At 39.5% G+C, this 21,530-nt stretch overlaps 1 protein-coding gene across 7 annotated transcripts in view; it reads left to right on the top strand.

The window, feature by feature from the left end:
* Positions 1–20,262, top strand: part of arhgef10la (Rho guanine nucleotide exchange factor (GEF) 10-like a) — a 203,312-nt gene extending 183,050 nt beyond the window's left edge. For 6 of the 7 annotated variants that reach the window (XM_034287227.1, XM_010881719.3, XM_034287226.1 and 3 more), the window contains 3 exons: positions 10,999–11,170; positions 17,864–17,986; positions 19,108–20,262. In XM_034287227.1, coding sequence (XP_034143118.1) covers positions 10,999–11,170; positions 17,864–17,986; positions 19,108–19,652 — 840 coding nt within the window. In that variant the 3' untranslated portion in view covers positions 19,653–20,262. The remainder of the gene's footprint in view (positions 1–10,998; positions 11,171–17,863; positions 17,987–19,107) is intronic. The other variant, XM_034287230.1, reaches the window with a different exon arrangement.
* The last annotated feature ends 1,268 nt before the right edge of the window (positions 20,263–21,530 follow it).

Here is a 21,530-nt window from a genome sequence, read left to right as displayed (position 1 = left end):
CTCCCACATCAACTCCTGTCTGTCAGCTATTAAAACCTGGATGCAACACAACTTCCTCAAACTCAACAGCGATAAAACAGAATTCCTCCTCATAGGCTCCAAATCCACACTCAGCAAAACCAATAACCCCACTCTCACCATCGACGGCACCATTGTCTCCCCATCTCCCCAGGCCCGCAACCTTGGTGTTATCTTTGATTCTACCCTCTCCCTTGAGCCTCACATCCGTCAAGTCATTAAAACCTCCTTGTTTCACCTCCGCAACATTGCCAAAATCAGACCCTCTCTCACACCCCCGCTGCTGAAAGACTCATTCACGCCTTCACCTCCTCCCGACTGGACTACTGCAACTCACTTCTCCTCGGCATCAGCTCTACCAACATCAACCGACTCCAACTGGTCCAAAACGCAGCAGCCCGACTCATTACCCGCTCCAAATCCTGGCACCACATCACTCCAGTCCTAAGACAACTTCACTGGCTTCCTATCTCCCACCGATTTCACCTACAAAATCCTGGTCCTCACCTACAAAGCCCTCCACAATCTGGCCCCCTCATACCTCACTGACCTCCTCTCCCCGTACCAACCCTCACAGTCCCTCAGATCCTCCTCAGCTGGTCTCCTCTCCATCCATAAATCCCACCTCCGCAGTTTTGGGGACAGAGCCTTCTCCAGGGCGGCTCCCAGGCTCTGGAACTCCCTCCCCCAAGAGATCCGCACCTCTGAGTCCCTCACCATCTTCCAGTCCCACCTCAAGACGCATCTCTTCACCTCTGCCTATCCGTAGCCCCCCTCCCTTCTCACCTGTGTCTGATCTTGTTTTGTTTTGTTTGTTTTGTTTTGTTCTGTTTTGATCTATCTGCATTGTAAAGTGACTTTGAGTCCAAGAAAAGCGCTATAAAAATAAAATGTATTATTATTATTATTATTATTATTATTAGATGTCAATTTACATTGTACTGTAAAACTAATGTGTTGAAATCTCTACTATCTCATTGGTGCAGCCCTCCACCATAGGCAAGCAATTGACATGCAGTCCCAGCGCTGGGCGTTCGGGCCATAGCCCAGACCTGCTGCTGACAGAGCAGTAGGAAACTGAAAAGATTGTTCTTAACAATATACTTTTCACTAAAATGAGGCAAGTGGGGCTCAGCCCCTAACACCCTAATAGTCATGTTGTCACTACCATTATTGTCATTCTGTGTATTCCAGTAGGCAACACACTTAATTTTATTAAGCTCATAAACATGTTTGAACCCTGATTTGGACACTAAATAAAACCCCTATTTGTATATTTGAACCCTTCTAAATACAAAATATGATTTAAGAGTGGTCTCAGAGCTTAGATATGCAGTAATTGGTTATTCATCACTTCATGTAAATGCAAAGATTGAACACCAAAAGAAAGATCAATGACAAAGGTATTGTTACCATTTAACATTTGAGTGTAGTTTTTTCTGGAACAGCACCAACACATCCCACAAAAACTGCAAAGAAAGTTTGGTTAAACTGTGCCATCATTAAAAATTTGGTACCTAACGATTCATCTTCTTAGCATTTGTAAATGCATTTTATAATAATTAATATCTGGTGATATTGGCTCACTACTTGCTAAGCACTAACCAGCTATCGACCTGTTTTGATATTTTGAGCTAAATACTATTTGGTACTTCCCTTGAATTATACAAGGCACAACTCATAGATACACATACGCAACTGCCCCCTAATCTTGGTAATAAAATAGTAATCTTATAGTACTTACTGCTCTCTTTATTTGTTCTGTGACTTAAGGGAGGGCTTGTTGTAGTGAGCTTTTTGGATGGAACAGAGGCTGGTCGCTGGAGGGCTGAAAGAGTTGATGGAGCATCAGGTACCTAGATCGATAGTCTGTGCTTTATGGTATATTAGCCGAAGTAGTCCATCAGTGTATTTCAGGTGAAATAGCGCGTTCAGGGCATAGATGTCCTTTGTCTTTCTTCCTTTGTAGTAGTCTTCCGGTGGATTTTAGGCTTGAAGGCTTAGGTGCGTGAAAGCCTGAATTTCTTTTGCTCTTCATCATAGTGGAAATCAAAACATATTGTGCCTTCTGAATTGAAATTCTCTCATCACTTGAAGATGATTGAGCTGTCATTGTCCAGTCTCTCTTGATATTGGATTACTTAAAGATGGTTCAGAGCTGTGCTCGCCATTTCCCTGTCTCGCTTGATCTGAGTTAATTTGACAAATTACAGAATGTATAGTATGTATGTTGGGGAGAGAGAAAGGTGAGACTGACCGGATAAACCAGGCCAAAAGGTTTTTTTCCTTATCCCTTCATCACCTTTCACACGTCCCTGTCTCCTGTGGATGAAATTAAATATTTAATTCTTGTAAAACTGAAAATACATCCTTGGCTTTTGTTAATTAGGGAATTGCTTTATAAGTAATTCAGAATCAGAATCACCTTTATTCCTTAAGTACACATACCTGGAATTTTACTTCATAAAGTTGCATGCATTTACAGTGGGGAGAACAAGTATTTGATACACTGCCAATTTTGCAGGTTTTCCTACATACAAAGCACGTAGAAGTCTGTAATTTTTATCATAGGTACACTTCAACTGTGAGAGACGGAATCTAAAACAAAAATCCATTAATTTGTATTTTATTGCAGGACATAAGTATTTGATCACCTACCAACCAGTAAGAATTCCGGCTCTCACAGGCCTGTTAGTTTTTCTTTAAGAAGCCCTCCTGTTCTCCACTCATTACCTGTATTAACTGCACCTATTTTAACTCTAGTCTTTAGTATCTATAATTGGTGTTTAAACCTGAGTCAGGATTGACTGGGGGATTATAGTTTTTGCTGTAGGTTTGCCTTCTTGGTGCTTGCTGCGATTTTGTTCCCCCACATGAGATTGTGGAAGAAGAATTTGAATGTTTAAGCCAGTGTAAATGGGGCGAAGTGGGGGGGGGCGGTGTTTCGTAAAGTCAAACACCAACTCCCCAATTTTGTTTGTGTTGACTAACAGGTTACTTACACAACCTCACCATTGTACATGGACTCGTCAATTAGAGGAGAGACTGAACCGAGTGGTGTCACCTTGACAGATGCATTCGTGTAGGTACAGCTGTTGAATTTAGAATGAGCTCAAGTCTACACTGCAAAACGAGTGGAGGTGGAGGAATATGTAGTACATGGGACTGCACTGAGAGGGTGGGTGGGTGGGTCGGCGGAGGGGAGATGTGACTCTACAACACAAATATGTTGAATTTTTAAATGATACAAAAACATCATTATTTAAATGAGTGACAGACTGAATGTCTGATTTTGACAGCAATTTTTGAGATGTGGTGTCTTATGCTAGCACATCTGCTTCTACTTTAGCTGAGTTACTCAACTCTGTTCTCTATTATAGGCATATTGAAAACTTGATTTCAAACAATAAGCACAAAAATGTAACTCAGCAGCACTGATAATGTTTTTGTGAATTTTTTTATGATTTCCTATTAATAATAAAAACAGAAACAGACTTTAGGAGCTGTTGGAGAGCCCAACAGTTCCTTCACTTTGTTTGACTGTGATGACATGTAGTGTACCACTACTTATTCTCCATCACCATTGATTTTAGTAGAGACCGTTATACAAAATATGTGCTCTGATGGGTTTACATGCTCTCCCGACAGTATCCAGAATTTGACAAGGCCGGAAGTCATGCTGGTTCTAATCGCAGAACCAATAAGTAAAAAAAAAAAACATTTGGTCTGTCCCTGAGCAAGACTGTTAACCCTAATTAACAGAGGTCGATGCTGTTCACAGGCACGGGCCGTGTTAGGTTTGTACCTAAAATTGCACTTTTAGCGTTTGCCAAAAATCTCTGTCTTGGTCTCATCTGACCAGAAAACCTTTTCCCGCTTTCAAATGGTACTTTCAGGTAATGGCTTTTTTCTTGATACCCTTGAAATCAGGACAGTTTTATGCAGAGCTCTTTTATGATTGATTAATGCACTATTACTCCACTTCCATCCACTAAACCTTATCTCCTTCAATGTTCTTGATTGTTGGCCTCTTTGGCTTACCTGACAAGTCTACTTATTGTTTGAGCACTGAGTTTTGAGGGACAGCCATTTCTTGGCAGTGCCTGGGTGGTATAATGTAGCTTTCACTTCTTGATTATTGTTCCAACTGTCCTCACTGGGATGGACACACACTTAGATGTTATTTTGCACCAAAGATCCTTTAACAGTAGGGTTTTTATCCAGAAAATCTGACAGCAACTTGATTGGTTTTCAGGTGGAGGCCAGTGATAAGCTAATTGTGTCTTCACTTTCTGTTAGCCTAGTACACAGTCTGTGGCTTCTTCTGCTGTACAATATTTGAAACATTTTTAATGAATTTGCTGTTCGATGTACTCAAGTAAAAGGAGGAAATTCTGAGAAAACAGCTATGTAATTTTATTCGCTATAAGTTGCATATACTCATATTTGACTTTAAACTTGTTTAAACTTGTTTGCACTATATAGAGCCCTGTGCCATTGTGACTGCCCAGCTGTCAGACTTGACGCTGTCAAGTGGCTGAAGATTTTTTTTTTTTGCTGGGACCACACTGAGGTCTCATACGGCACATGATGTGCCATTCTTGGGCACTAATTTGTTTGAGATTTAACAGCATGTGTATATACCATGCAGAGAATAGAGAGTCCATTTGTCTGTTTAGCTAATTTATGTACATGTCAACAGTGAATGAATGTAGTCCAGCACAATTAATTGGAGGAGATGTTTTTGTGTTTCAACAAAGACAAGCTTTAAATATGGCTAGAGATTTTAGTTTTGCACATGTCAATATTACAAGTCCATATCTTATTCTGATTTATTGTGCAGCCCAAATTTGCACTGGTATAAACATAAAGTCTCAATACAAAGTTACACCTTCCTTTTATACTTTCAGTTATAACATTACATGGATCAGAAGTCATACCAGAAAAGGTTTACAAGATTTATTTTTGGACAGAAAAAGTATCTGCAAATGTATACAATACAACGATACCAAATTGTGTGCCGTCATGATTCAAAACATTTGTCAGTCTGCCAACTGAAAAGCAAATATTCTAAGAATTTTCTGTTTCAAATCAGTGTGCAACATTTCAGTCCAACAATCCTTCTAGATAAGCTTTTTTTTTTTTGGCAAACACTACATGAAGAGTAACAAGTGAATCAACATTATAGACGTAGCCTAATTACACCATCTCACAAGTTACAAAAAACAATGTGTAGTTATCTTAGCCAGAAATGAGAATAACAAATAGTACAACATTGTTTAGACAACAGTAATGAACCCAGCTGTTGATTGGATGTTTAGTAGGGGCAGTGCCAAGTGGTGACAAAATTGTGGTGACACTTTTTTTATATCAACAGATATGTATTGCTGTCACTTTTTGCATATTGTAGTTTGCTCAAAGAAATACAACATCCTCTTATCTTTTAATCTATTAACATGCTGGGAGAATATATAAAAATACTCACATCTGTAGACATGTAAACAGTGGTATCGACAGTAAAGGTACAACTGTAGAGAATAGAGAAAAAAATTAATAAAGAATAAAGAGAAAAATGATGATATGGCCTCAACAAAGCTGACAGAAAATATATCGATAGCTGGAACAACAATAACTAGCCAACTGAATAACACAACTTTTTTTACTGGAAAATCCATAACCAGAAATAACCATACACATTGTTTATGTATATTTCTTTCAACCCCGTTTCCAAAATAGTTGGGATGCTGTGTAAAATGGAAATAAAAACCAAATGCAATGGTGTACAATTATTGAAACCCTATATTCAATAGCAAATAGTACAAAGACAACACATCAAATGTGTTGGGGATGGGCAGGAGTTCACCACTCTGTGAAAGACTGTACAACCAAATAGTGCAACAATTTAAGAATAAAGTTTCTCGGGCCCTCAGGCAGCACTGCATTAAATACAGACACAATTCTGTTGTGGAAATCACCTCATGGGCACAGGAACACTTTCAAAAACCAATGTCTGTGAACACAGTTTGTAGCTGCATTCACAAATGCAAGTTTAAACTGTACCATGCAAAGAAGAAGCCATATATAAAAAAGGATCCAGAAAGGCCATTGCCATTTCTGTGCCTGGGCTCATTTAAGATTTGATATATTTCCTATGTACTACTTACAATTAAATATAGGGATTAACTGATTCGCACATCATTGCATTGTTTTTATGTACCTTTCATGCAGTGTCATATCCCCTAACAGCCAGCTCAGAAGTTGAACTTGACAGTCAATTCACTTAAACAATTATCTTTCAACACACTATAGCGTTATTCTATTTTAGTTTTGAACATCATTGCTAGTAGTTAGCTAAACACAATATGCCCCACATTGATATACTTTCTTCCATTCCTGTTACAAGTGAATTTCCCATGTGGATGCAAATGTACTGCAAGCAATTGCTATGCAATCCCGATGCCCAGACCTGCCGCACATACAGTAGTAGACACCTGAAAAGCTTATTTTTAACCATGTATTTAAACAAGGTTCACCCCTGCATAGAACACAAATACAACAGCTGAACCTTTTTATCAGAAATATGGAAAGAGAATGACTTATAGTTTGAATGCTTGGGCTCCTCCAGTGTTTAAATAGTTCAGCCTAGTAAGCTATGTGAGCCATGAAGGGAAACACCAGGTGGAGCAGCTAGCGTCAATCCATTTGTCAATACCTTTCTGCGGGGTCACAATGTTGCAAAAGCACAGATGGAATTAGAAATGTAGTTTCTTCAAAAATCTTTGACAATGTCAGAGAAGGTGGAGAAGAGCTTTAGGTAAGGTGGCAAGGTAAAATTGTCTAGAATTTGGAATAGTGTAGCATTTGGAATAGTGAAATCAATACTGTGGTTGTCTTCTCCTGGTATAGATCAATAAAATATGAATGACTCCTAAAATCCCAGCCACCAACAAATAGTTTACAGTAAATGTAAATAATATAAAAAGCAATTGGAAATGTTTTCATAAAACTGGAACTGAACAAAATGTTTAAATCAAGCCTGAAAACTGAAACTAAACTAAAATTATACAAATAATAATTTAAAAGATATAACAGATGAAATCGAAAGCATTCTATCATAATATTCTGTGAAACACTTTCATATTTGGTGTCATGGATAAAGCATAGAATAATCTTCTATTTTAATTAACATTGTCAGAAAATCACTGATTACCTGACAGACTTTTAAACAACTGGAAATTCTTTTTGATTTAGTATACAATTTTTAACTTAGTTTTTTCTTGTTCAATTCTTTGAAAAGTTTAGTTTAAAAATACATATGGTTGCATATGAAAATGGAAGCGATGCATTTTCTGCTTCCCAGGCGTAGCAGAGCAGACACTACTGTAGAGTCAATTAAATGAGAAAAACACATCAAAGGGTTCTCTTCTCTCTCCACGTTCGAACAAAGGAGGTCCCTCTGGCAAGGGCACACAAACAGGTGGTAATCCCGCCAGTGCACAGGGGGGAGCCTCTCGCCTCACCTCATGCTCCGTCTCTCTCACCCTTTATTTCCCTCTCTCCCTTCTCTCTCTTTGACTAATCTGTCAGTCCTCAAATCGTGAACTGAAAGTGATAGAAGTAGTGAGACGATGCCAGAGCCATCCCTGTAATGGCACAGACCTCGGGGGTGGCATGCATAGCCATGATAAAGCATGTTGCTCTTCCTCTGCTACGCATTTAGAGTTTGTTGCCCAATCGTCTCCTCATTTCCTGACATCGTTGTAAATGTACTGTCTGTCAATCATAAATGCAGTTTTTTACAATCTCAAGAGAGAAACTGATCTTTTCTGAGAAAGCAGAGATATCTGGCTAACTCTTGTTTTGTTGAAATGCTCTAAAGATCTTTATTGTTTCAAACTAAATCCCAGTTGAGTCCATACTGGCACCCACCGATTGTTGAGTCTCAAAGCTATTTGGCCAAAATCTAATACACTGGGTCCACATTACCCATTAAAATATAGAGTAATGGCACAATGGATTTAATAATTGAATTGTTTATGTGTTTCTCCCTACATTTTTACACAATAGGCAGCTCTCATTGGTGAAGTGGCGGCGGTATATTCATATCTTCAAACAAAATCTTTTAGATGCAAGAAGTGTTGTCTAATAGATGTCACAGGAACTAGGGACCTGGTGGAAGTTTTCCAATGAAATACACACCGGGTCCAGGGGGTTAAATTAGTGAACAAGCTGTAGCCTAAACAAATGGTTTATGGTTATGTTGCATTTATGTTTGTTTGTTAGTCTGTTTGTTTGTTATAAGCAAGGCACAAATCAATGAAATTAACTAACTTATTTGCCGTCTTTGTCCTGATGAAACTGCAATTAGTAAATATCCAAATGCAATTAGTAAATACATGGATCAATCTGTATTTCAATGGGTTTCACCGGGATGTCAGCAGAAAAAAGCAACGTAACCTTTCCTGCTGTCTCTCATATGTTCATTAGCCTACTAAACATGTTTGTTTTAATATTACCATCTTAGACCAAATCAGAAAAAATATTAATCCAACCTCAGTCTTGATGCGAAGCTATTGTTTTGCATATAGTTAGTTAGCTACCTATCTGCCGAAGATAAAAGAAAACAAAAAACATTTTGCCTCCTTAGGGGCAAGACTGGGCCAGAACAGAAGGCATTACACCTCCAGAATTTTAGTCTATTAGATTTTGACACCTTGTACATTTATTAGTACAGTACAGGCCAAAAGTTTGGACACACCTTCTCATTCAATGCGTTTCCTTTATTTTCATGACTATTTACATTGTAGATTCTCACTGAAGGCATCAAAACTAGGAATGAACACATGTGGAATTATGTACTTAACAAAAAAGTGTGAAATAACTGAAAACATGTCTTATATTCTAGTTTCTTCAAAGTAGCCACCCTTTGCTCTGCTTACTGCTTTGCACACTCTTGGCATTCTCTTGATGAGCTTTAAGAGGACCTGAAATGGTTTTCCAACAGTCTTGAAGGAGTTCCCAGAGATGCTTAGCACTTGTTGGCCCTTTTGCCTTCACTCTGTGGTCCAGCTCACCCCAAACCATCTCGATTGGTTTCAGGTCCGGTGACTGTGGAGGCCAGGTCATCTGGCGCAGCACTCCATCACTCTCCTTCTTGGTCAAATAGCCCTTACACAGCCTGGAGATGTGTAAGGGGTAATTGTCCTGTTGGAAAATAAATGATGGTCCAACTAAAAGCAAACCGGATGGGATGGCATGTCGCTGCAGGATGATGTGGTAGTCATGCTGGTTCAGTATGCCTTCAATTTTGAATAATTCCAAAAGTGTCACCAGCAAAGCACCCCCACACCATCACACCTCCTCCTCCATGCTTCACGGTGGGAACCAGGCATGTGGAATCCATCCATTCATCTTTTCTGCATCGCACAAAGATCCAAAGATCTCAAATTTTGACTCATCAGACCAAAGCACAGATTTCCACTGGTCTAATGTCCATTCCTTGTGTTTCTTGGCCCAAACAAATCTCTTCTGCTTATTGCCTCTCCTTAGCTGTGGTTTCCTAGCAGCTACTTGACCATGAAGGCCTGATTCACGCAGTCTCCTCTTAACAGTTGTTCTAGAGATGTGTCTGTTGCTAGAACTCTGTGTGGCATTCAGCTGGTCTCTAATCTGAGTTGCTGTTAACCGGCGATTTCTGAGGCTGGTGACTCGGATTAATTTATCCTCAGCAGCTGAGGTGACTCTTGGTCTTCCTTTCCTGGGGCGGTCCTCATGTGAGACAGTTTTGTTGTAGCGCGTGATAGTTTTTGCGACTGCACTTGGGGACACATTAAAAGTTTTCACAATTTTCCGGACTGACTGACCTTCATTTGTTAAAGTAATGATGGCCACTCGTTTCTCTTTACTTAGCTGATTGGTTCTTGCCATAATATGAATTCTAACAGTTGTCCAATAGGGCTGTCGGCTGTGTATCAACCTGACTTCTGCACAACACAACTGGGTTACATCCCAACCCCATTAATAAGGGAAAACATTCCACTAATTAACCCTTACAAGGCATACCTGTGAAGTGAAAACCATTTCAGGTGACTACCTCATGCTCAGAAATAACGCAACAAGGACACAGTTTACTATTGGCTTCCAATTCTGAACCATTAAAGTTATGGAAGGTTATGTGGTAGCCTTCAGTATTAAAGGAAATAAATGATAAAAACAAAAATAACAAATTGACGAAACAAAGACATATCTTCTTCACCAATGCTGAAAGTGCTATGACTGGCACAAATGTAACATTGCCAATTGCCAACTATCCCTGCAGTGAATGGTGGTGGTAGCATTATGTGGTGGGGATGCTTCTCATCAGTAGATACTGAGCATCTTGTTAAAATTAAAATCACTGGGCTAAAATCACTCAGACACTGCATGCAGGGACACACTTTTCCTGAAATACTTAAATATTTTATTGCACTGAAAAATGGCTATACAAAAAACTGAGGGAAGATCCAAGCAACATTTTCAGTTTCTTTTTTTCTTTTCTTACAAATATTTCTCAACCAAAAACAATCTCACCTTACAAGAAATTATTTTCAGTTTCAGGGTTTTACTGACTTTACATTACTCCCAGCTACTGAGCTGAGGCTCCTTCAAATTGATTGTTGGCCTCTGTGGCTTCTTTCACAACTCTGAGTTTTGTGGTATACACCTTTCTTGGCAATGCCTTGGGTGGTGTGATGTAGCTTCCACTTCATGGTTATTAATCTAAGTGTGCTCACCTTTAACACAAAAATAACTGATCACATTAATTTCCCAGATGTATAATTTTAAACGTATCATTGTAAATCAGATCTAGTGGTGGCCATACTGTTTCTTCATTGATTTTATCTAGATGCATTTGTTTGCCAGCTCTATGCCTATTTTAAGCCTCTACTGTGGTTTCCATGGTGATGTTATTCACTGCTTCCCTCATTCTCTATTTTCCAGAGGTTTGAGGTGCACCCAGATCCCATGGTAAGTGTGGCCCATATGGTCCAGGCTGGAGGAGGAGTCTGGATGGCCTTTAGTGAGGGCTCTTCTATTAGTCTGTTCCACACTGAGACACTGGAGCATCTTCAGGAAATCAACATCTCCACTCATATGTCTTTGCACAACCCAGGTACTGTACAGAATTCCTACATTCAAGTTGGCACATTCATGTAACCTCTTCATACCTGTCTTTAGTCCGCTTTATTTAATGTATCGCTTTAATTTTTGGCGGTACATTCTTGTTTGCGACTAGCTATACATTTGCCTAAATTTGCCTAAAGCTAACATTTCCAAAATTTGACACAGCAGCTGTCTAACTAGCTAACATTCATAACTCAGCCAAATAATTAAAATAAGGTGAGCAGTGACCACCATTTCAGTGCATTTCAGATTGAAATAAGTATTTTACAGCTAAGCTACTAAACAGCCCGTTTTGAGGGTTCACATTAGTTAAACTCTTGTTGTTTGATAATTTCAGTAATTTGAACATGGAAATTATGTTTGTTCTTAGTGTTATCATTTTAGCTAGCTATAGGTAACTCACTACATCAGTGCATTTAATTGCAACCAGTGAATTGCAACTACCATAAACATATGAAGAATGAGATGTGCTAATGGATAGGCTAACTTTTGAATGGAATTTTTAAATGTATTTTATTTGTTGGTTGCATTGTTGTACAACTCCATTTCCAAAAAAGTTAGGACCCTGTGTAAAATGTAAATGAAAACAGAATGTAATGATGTGCAAATAATTTGATCCCTATATTCAAATAGTATATAGTACAAAGACAGCATATCGAATGTTAAAACTGAGACAATAAAAATTTTCTTTGAAAATATATGCCCATTTCAGAAATGTTAGGACAGAGGCAACAAAAGACTGGAGAAGTTGTTTAATGCTAAAAAACTAAACCTGGTGGAATTTCACACAACTAATTAGGTCAGTTGGGAACAGGTCAGTAACATAATTTGGTATTAAAAGATCATTCCAGAGAGGATGGGTCTGTCAGAAGTGAGGATGGGGAGGGGTTCACTACTCTGTGAAAGACTGCACCGGCAAATAGTGCAACAATTTAAGAAGAACATTTCTCAGTGTAAAATTGCAAAGAGTTTGGGGATCTCATAATAACATTAAAAGATTCGGAGAATCTGGAGAAAGCTCTGTATGCAAGTGACCAGGCCGAAGACCCATATGGCTGTGATCTACGGGCCCTCAGTGCATTAAAAACAGACATGATTCTGTAGTGGAAATCACGGCATGGTCTCAGGAACACTTTGGAAAGCTATTGTTTTTGAACACTGTTTCTTGCTGCATCCACAAATACAAGTTAGAACTCTAACATGCAAAGAAAAAACCATAAACGCTGCTTCCTTCTATAGGCCTGAGCTCATTTGAGATGAGTGAAATGGACTGAGTGTAAGTGGAAAACTGTTCTGTGGTCTGACAAATCAAAATTTGAAATTATTTTGGTAAATCATGGACGGTGCAATGGTATAAGGGTTTCTGTGATGGTATGGGGGTGAATTAGTGCACATGGCATGGGTGACTTGCACATCTGTGAAGGCTCCATTAATGCTGAACAATATATACAGGTTTTGGAGCAACATGTGCTGCCATCCAGGCAACTTCATTTCCAAGAAAGGCCTTGCTTATTTCAGCAAGATAATGCCAAACCACATTCTGCATGTATTACAATAGCATGGCTCCGTCGTAAAAGTGTCCGGGTGTTAAACTGACCTGCCTGTAGTCCATACCTGTCACACATTAAAAACATTTGGTGCATTATGTAACGAAAAATATGACAAAGGAGACCCCGATCTGTTTAGCAGCTGAAATCATATATCAAGCAAGAATGGGAATCTATCTCACTTTCAAAACTACAGCATTTGGTCTCCTCAGTTCCAAAACACAGAGTTTTGTTAAAAGTTTAAAAATAAATATATAGGATAGTTTTTAAGCAATATTGATAATTGATGTCCCTGAAACGAGCCAATCCAATTTGGCAATCATATTTCAGGGCCAAAAAGTATAAAGGTGCACTCTGTACTAACTCCACAATGTGATAGAATTAAATTTGTCTTAAAGGACAACCATTTGCATTTGCCTGACCTGTTATTTTAGGATGGTTGTAACAAAACATTTGGGATACAGTCACAATTGGGGACCTCATTGTAAAAGTGCATTGAGATGGCACCAATGAAGCCACGCTCGTCGCTGGATGTGTATTCTGGTCTTGTCTAGTCTTGCTCAAGCTAGCTGTTCTTTCGGTCTCCAGGGACAGACCTGAATAAGTTGCCTTTTGCAGACCCCAAGAAACCCTAATGGAACCTTATGGTCAAAGCCATGAATTAGTAAAAGAAAGACTTATGAAGGAGCAGTTAAGATTCTGCCAAACAAAGGTTTTCTTTGCAGGGGTTGCCATGGAAACACACTTGTTTTTCCTTCAATGTCCCTGCAACAATAGTATTTTGCCAGTTTTGCCTATTCTTTTCCCCTATTTTTCCCCTATGTTTCTTTTTGTTCTGCTGCTTCTCTCTTTTTACTTACCCATCTTCAATAACTTCTTCCACAACGCACTTTCTCTGCATCAACATTCTTTTTTAAATATTTTATCATCCAACTCCAGTGTTTGTATGTGGAAGTTAGGATAAACACACAGTGGATGGGAGACACAGAAAAATAACTTGTCTCAGGGTAATCCTTCCACACAAGGGTTAAATATTTCCTGAGAAAATTGTGTGTAGTTTCAGTGCAAACAATATTTGTGAATTTATGGCGACTTGATATAAGTAAATATGGTCCTTGATATTGAACACACACAGAGTGTTGATTAATGATTATGCAGATATGGGAGCAGAGATGACAGCTGGGAAGACATATAACCATTGTCTGTATTCAACAGTTTCATTTCACGTTACAATGTTCATATAATCTTTTTATTTTAATAATAATATCCGGGGAAAGGGAGTGAGTTTAGGTGATAAATCCCGGTAAATCTCGGTTCCGGTTATTAAAACCTATTCCACACATTGTCATTTTGATTTTATCTCTGCTCAGGGACCCATGGCCAGGGAAACATAAGAGCCTGATAAACCTAAAATGTTTCTGAGGGTTATTTTGAGCTGATTCATTGTAGCCTGTGCTCTCTTTCTTCTAATGCTGTCGGAATGTATTCAAAAGTGCAACTCAACCCAAACAGAGTTTTATATTCTGCACGTCAAGAGGACTGAAGGTCAGAGTCAGTCAGAACTGAAAGTAAAAAAGGCCATCAAGGTTTAGCTGCCGGACAAAGGGAGTTATTGTCAACCATCCCACTGTTATTGCCCTTTGTCATAGTTGGTTGGATGAGGAAACAATAAAAACATAAAGCTTTTTAAACTAAATCTTTTATTCCTCAGATCAAAGTTTATTTTGGTAGACATTTAGTGAAATTAGACATTCCTATAGGCAGTCTTGGAATTTCGTCATTTCAGGGGCAGGGTCATTTGGCCTTCAGTATCACAAAATGTTTGGGGCACAAAGGCCACATATCTGGGCACAAAGGCCACATGCCAGGGCACAAAGGCCACATGCCAGGGCACAAAGGCCATTGTGTGAAATAAGAGGATTTGGCGCTTACAAATAAACAGCTTTAATTGCTGATAAGAAATGTTTGGTTTTTAATCTTTCACCACAAATGCTGCCATATCGATTACTTGCTAGCTTGCTTGTCCGTTCATGTAGTTGTTCTCAGTTACGAACTACAAAAAAACTTACAAACCAACTGCTGACTGTGAGATTTTGACAGTAGCAGGGGCACAAAAGCCATGGTGGCCGTAGGGCATACAATTATTTTTGGGGCATCATGGCCAGAGCAAAGGGCAACAACGGCCATGGCGGTTATGAAATTCCTACACTGCCTATAGGTCAAGATCAAGATTTATGAGAGTGACCCTGAGATCATTTTATCAGTACTCCTACTCCTGAACCTTCTTATGAAATATGCAGCACGTACAGTGGGGAGAACAAGTATTTGATACAGTGCCGATTTTGCAGGTTTTCCCACTTACATAGAGGTCTGTAATTTTTATCATAGGTACACTTCAACTGTGAGAGACAGAATCTAAAACAAAAATCCAGCAAATCACATTGCATTACTGGTTGGTAGGTGATCAAATACTTATGTCATGCAATATAATGCAAATTAATTACTTAAAAATCATACAATGTGATTTCTGTTTTAGATTCCGTCACTCACAGTTGAAGAGTACCCATTGTATCAAATGTCAATCTCATACTTGTTCTCCCCACTGTATGAGATTGACAGTGTGGCAGGTTGATCCTGTTGTGGCAAAAACATTGACAAATGAGCGAAGGTGAACCTGTATTCATTAATCCATATATTATTATTAAACCTTTATTTCAACAAGGAACACAGACGGAGACCAAGTTCTCTTTTACAGCGGGGCCCTGCGTATACATTAGCACATACAGTTTAGGTTCAATTATAAAAAAAACAAACACAAAAAAAACTATGTACAGATAAGATGCTCAAACAAAAGACAAAGTACATTGCTTTAAACACCGGTGTTATTCCCATAGTGGCGCCATGTTTTTAGTAGGTTTTGGGCCTGGCAAGGTCTGCGCTGTCCCTTAGGTGTAGTAAACAAACGCAGTGAACCTGTTTTCGACGCATGCATGTATACATCTAATACATATAACATACTTGAAAATACAAATCATGTATTACTCTCGAGCTTTACTTACAAGTCATGTACAATCAGAGCATGCCTGATGTACCAGTCTGGAGGATTTACGTACAGCAGATACTCTAACCCAGGGATATGCAGGAACAAACTTTATCCAAATGCTTTACTTTATTTGCTGACCAGAAGTCATTCACCATAGTTAGGTAGAAACAAACTGGGGAGTGTTTATTGTTGGGAAGGGCTACATTTGAGCCAAACAAGATCTGGCACCTCTCAGATTCGTTCCGGCACCTATTTTCCACAGATCCGATAAGTGTAACACATTATTAGTCTTTTTCCATTACTGTGTGGTGTGCACCGTAAACATTTTACTAAAGCGACTAATGTCCTCTGTCCATTTCACTTAAAAGGCCAATTGGCAAAGAAAACAAAGAGCACTGTTAAAATAGTTTTCATCCATCTATATTCTTGAATGAATAGGAAAGGCTGTGCACACGTCATAATTACGTTTTCTCCTAAAATACTCTACGGAAGCCTCGGGACGTTTGATGTAAGGGGAGTTGCAAGAGCTAGGAAGAGGGATATCTTGGGGCCTAAGATGGAAAACAAGCTGCTGCTTACCTTTCTCTTCTACAAGCACCCAGGACCTCTGTATAAAATGAGTGTACATGATATTAGATATACAATTTAGTTATTATAATTTAAAGGCACATTTTACTGCTCACATTTTACGGCCGAGTGGCCCGGCTCTCACTTGTTGCCATGCCCTGGACTTTAGGATTTAGACGGGGTTTGCGGTTGATGTGTTGCGTGCTGTGAAAACACCGCATGTTGTGTTATTGGAATAGCGATGTGTAGCCTTTGTTTCTGCTCAGTCTTTAGGCTTCTCGTAATGATTTTCATCTGATCTAACAAACAGATAGTGGAAACAGGAATGTCTAGAACCAACATTAGCATAATCACCGGTGGAGCCCTGGTACCTGGGTGAAGCACCAGTGGAAATTAGTTGTTTGAGAGCTAGCTAATACTGAAAGTAATAATTTACTTCAGCAAAATTATGGGACTCATCTCAAAAAACGAACTAGATGTTTTAGGCTTTGACAGCTGGCACTGATGTGACTCATCTCTAAACTATGTAGAATGCTCGTTGGTCTTCATTATCCTTAGGATTCATAGCCAGACCAATGATCCTTAAACAGTGGGAATTATATCCAGAAAATATTACAGCAACTTTAATGGTTCACAGCTGGAGGCTAATGGTAAGGTAATAGTGTGCTCATGAGGACAACTTCTTTCATCTGTGGAAATTGGATGCTTCCACTGCACATGGGTTGTATACTTACTGTATGCAAGCAATATATTGCGTTTGAATACAATATTTTTTATTTTATATTGTGCAAACATTTCCCAAAAAAATTTAAAAAGATCATCACTTAACTGTGCCATATGTAATTCAGTAAAGTGAGACAATTAGTCAATGATTTAAATGCTTTTGCAAAAAAATGAAAAGTAACACAAAAAAATAAAAATACACCAAACTACTATACTATAAGAACATGAAACTGTCCCAAAATACCATGAACAAAAATAAAATAAAAATTAAGGACAACATACTAACCAAACATACCACAAAAAAACACAACTACCTCAAAAAGAACCCCAGAATATCCAAAGACTTTACTCATAACTATTAGTTTGCTAATTGTTATGGGTTAGTTTGCTAATAGTTATGGGTATTTAGGGGTTATTTTGGGTGATTATTATGGGAAATTTTTTGAGTCCCATACTGTCAGTTTAAAAAAAAAAAAAAGTGAATACACAAACGTGCTCATTGGTCATGTCAATGCAAGAACAGAAGTATAACACCAAACAATATGCTAGGATCTAACGTTCAAGGTCAAAAAGACCACATGTATGTAAATAAGGGACAAAACATTTTGCAGTCTTGTGTCATTACGAGATGCTTGTGGCCTAGACCAGGGGTTCTGAGGAGTATACTATAATTGTAATGTGCTTCAAAAGACATTTATCAAGACATTGAATGTACTGAGTTTACTGGCAGCTGCTGCAATAAAGCAGGGCCTTAATCAGGAATTGGATATCACAAAATTGTTTCCCTATTCCTGTGTTGTAGGCCAGAAGAACATGCGGGTCACCACTCTGCTCATCTGTCAGGGGCTCCTGTGGGTGGGCACTGCCCAGGGAGTCATCATCACCTTGCCTGTTCCCAAACTGGAGGGCATCCCCAAAATTACCGGTAAAAAGGGAAAAAGACGATATGATGATTCAAGAGGACTGTGACACACCAATCAGCCATATCATTATGAATACCTGCCTAATATTGTGTAGGTCCCCCTTTTGTTGCCAAAACAGCCCTGAACCATCAAGGCATAGCCTCCACTAGATCTCTGAAGGTGTGCTGTGGTATCTGGCACCAAGACGTTGCGAGGTGGGGCCTCCATGGATCAGACTTGTTTGTCCAGCACATCCCACAGATGCTCGATTGGATTAAGATCTGGGGAATTTGGAGGCCAAGTCAACACCTTGAACTCGTTGTTATGTTCCTCAAATCATTCCTGAACTATTTTTGCTTTGTGGCAGGGCGCTTTATCCTGCTGAAAGAGGCTAATGCCATAAGGGAATACCATTGCCATGAAAATGTGCACATGGTCTGAAACGATGCTTAGGTAGGTGGTACGTGTCAAAGAAACATCCACATAAATGGCAGGACCCAAGGTTTCCCAGCAGAACATTGCCCAAAGCATCACACTGCCTCCGCGTGCTTTCGGCAGTGGACAGGGGTAAGCATGGGCACCCTGACTGGTCTGTGGCTACGCAGCCCCATATACAACAAACAAAAATGCACTATGTGTTCTGACACCTTTCTATCAGTACCAGCATGAACCTTTTCAGAAATATGGGCTACAGGTCTGTTGGATCAGACCACATAGGCCAGCCTTCGCTCCCCACGTGCAGCAGTGAGCCTTGGCCACCCATGACCCTGTCACCGGTTCACTGCTTTTCCTTCAATGGACCACTTTTGATAGGTACTGACTACTGCAGACCGGGACCAGCCCACAAGGGCTGCAGTTTTGGAGGTGCTCTGACCCAGTCGTCTAGCCATCATTTTCCTGCTTCAAACACATCATCTTTGAGGACAGAATGTTCACATGCTGCCTAATATATCACACCCACTGACAGGTGCCATGGTAACGAGATAATCAGTGTATTTCACTTCACTTGTCAGTCGTCATAATGTTATGGCTGATTGGTGTATTTCTCTGTGAAAAGTGATCCAGTGTCAATATTGGAACTGGTTGCTTCTGGGCTAATGCATTTCAACATATTGTTTTTTCTATCTGTGTTTCTGTCCTGCAGGAAAGGGGATGACCTCTCTGAATGCCCACAGTGGTCCAGTGGACTTCTTGGTGGCCATCTCCAGCACCCTGTCCCCAGAGCTGCTAAAGAGAAATTCTGTGGGGGAGGGACGCAACTCCGCCTGCGGAGAGGAGGACCGTAGTGACTCAGATTCCCAGGTGTCTATGCAGCAGTCAAGCTCTTCCCAGGGGGAGTGCCAGGGCAAGGGGCAGGGTTTGTTGCTGCAGTACAGGTTGCGCTCCACATCGGGATTGCCAGGGCAACCATTAACGGTGCTGGGTGATGAAGCCTCTGACTCCTCTCTTGACTCTTTGGAACACAGCCTGGAGGACGGCTCCATCTACGAGCTCAGTGACGACCCAGATATGTGGGTGCAGGGGCGGTCTTATGAACGGGATGGGGGGCGCGGGGATAGAGTGACCTCATTAGCTGTAATATCCGGGGGCATGGGCTTCCACAGATTGATGGAAGGGACAACAGATCATGTGGGGCTAGAATCTTCAGAAACCTGCCTGATGGTATGGCAACTACCACTAACCATGTGACCTGGAACCAACATGTAGGCAGTGTAGAGTGAAGAATCCAATACTTGCCCCAGCCCAGTCTTGTAATGACAGAAACACAAACCATGTTAGAGCAGGACATCAGTGCTGGCATATAGCAACATAGCCAGACAGATTCTGGTGGCCTATTGGGCATTGCGCACCACCATCCCATTGCTGCCTTTGTGTGTGTCATCCTCCACAGCCACAAACCCAGAGCCATTTTTCTGACAGCTTAAACTGGTCTTCTTCCCTCCTTGCCAAAATGGATATGCTTGGAATCAAGTATTATCAGAGCTGACTGTGCTCGCCTCAACACTCAGATTTTTCTCCCATGGTTGACAGCATTCCTTTGTGTGGACAGCATTTATTTTTAAGTGACAGTAGACTGCAATCCTCTGACATTGTTGGATCTACCATTTCACAGTGCTGGAGATGGACCTACAATACTTTATCTGATACTTTGGGAGAGGACAAATCGGTTTATATTTAAGGAAAGCAGAGAAACGACTATGTTTACAAAGAACTTCAGTGTTATTTAGTTCTGTTAGCTCAGAAATCTTTGTACTCACACTTTGAAATTGTGGATATGAATAAAATGTCTGTCATCATGTGTTAAATGTTAATCTTGTGTTAGGGGTTATTTGAGGCATGTTGGATGCCAACTGTCCTTAATCATCTGTTTTAAAGGGGAATAACAGCAAATATTGAAATACAAATTAATGGGGGAAAAAACGAATGTTCTGAGACAGCAAACATTGGCCAATTGATTGTGATACATGGCATATACATTTTATGTAATAGTTTAAGTAGCAGGTTAACAATTTTTACTTTTCGGACATATCTGTTAATATGAGAAAATTAATTTGTGTTTAAATTGGATTGGTTTAATAAGAATTATTAAATTGAGTTTGGCAGGGCTGGGTTAGTTGCTATAAGTTAGATTCAAGTAAACTTCATAAAAAGCTACTCAAGTAAAAACTATCCTTTTGGAAAATAACTTAAGTACTAATTGTTGTTTATGTCTTAATAGTAAATCTTTGATTACAAACAAATAGAAACATATTTTTTATTTAAATTTAACAGTTTTACATTTTAACAAATGGATTAATTGGGTGTTTCAAATGTTTATTTGCTGAAAGCTGTGTTACGTATACAATGGGTATGTTTATTTACTGTTATTAAACATTTTGGTATAGCAATTTGGCATCTCAGTGAACTGTGATGTTGTATGGCCAATATACCAAGGCTACCGGCTTTGTCCAGGCACGCCTTGCCACACCTCTCTGTGCCTTAATTCTAAGTATGTCTTTTACGTAATAATACACTGGCAACATTTAGACGACGAGGAGTAATAAAATAAAGATGTGATTAACAGTGTTCTTCCAGATATGCATATTACTTCTTAGAATCTTTACAGTCCACCTACTGTAGTACAGACGGAACCAAAAGTAAGCGTCACCTGAGTGGACCAGAGATAGTGTGTATTTAAATGGACTTTCGTAGATTTAAGGCTGTCAATTTTTCTACAGTAATGGGAGTAATACCAACACCATTTGTTGAAAACATTATACATTTCTAGGAAAATATGGTTATAGCCTTTAACATTCTATAATTTAGCAACGAAAGAACATTCTCCATTCAACTGAGTCCATGGAAATGTTGAGGTTTGTTTCTTTAAAAAGCGAATCAAATCCCCTTAATCCTTTACATAACTAAACAAATCATATGCTTTAATATACTCTGTTGCTTTGGCAGGACAAGGTTTGCAGCTCTGGTAATAGCTCTGCTGTTGGAGTAGGTATCGGTGAACAGAATTAACTATTGGCGCACTGTAGATTTGTATTCAGTGGGAATGGGGTCTATACACTCTTATTGAAA

The sequence above is a fragment of the Esox lucius genome, chromosome 17, assembly GCF_011004845.1.
Source record: "Esox lucius isolate fEsoLuc1 chromosome 17, fEsoLuc1.pri, whole genome shotgun sequence".
Classification (NCBI taxonomy): domain Eukaryota; kingdom Metazoa; phylum Chordata; class Actinopteri; order Esociformes; family Esocidae; genus Esox; species Esox lucius.
The sequence above is the reverse complement of the archived record's forward strand: the minus strand, read 5'-3'. Positions and strand labels throughout refer to the sequence as shown.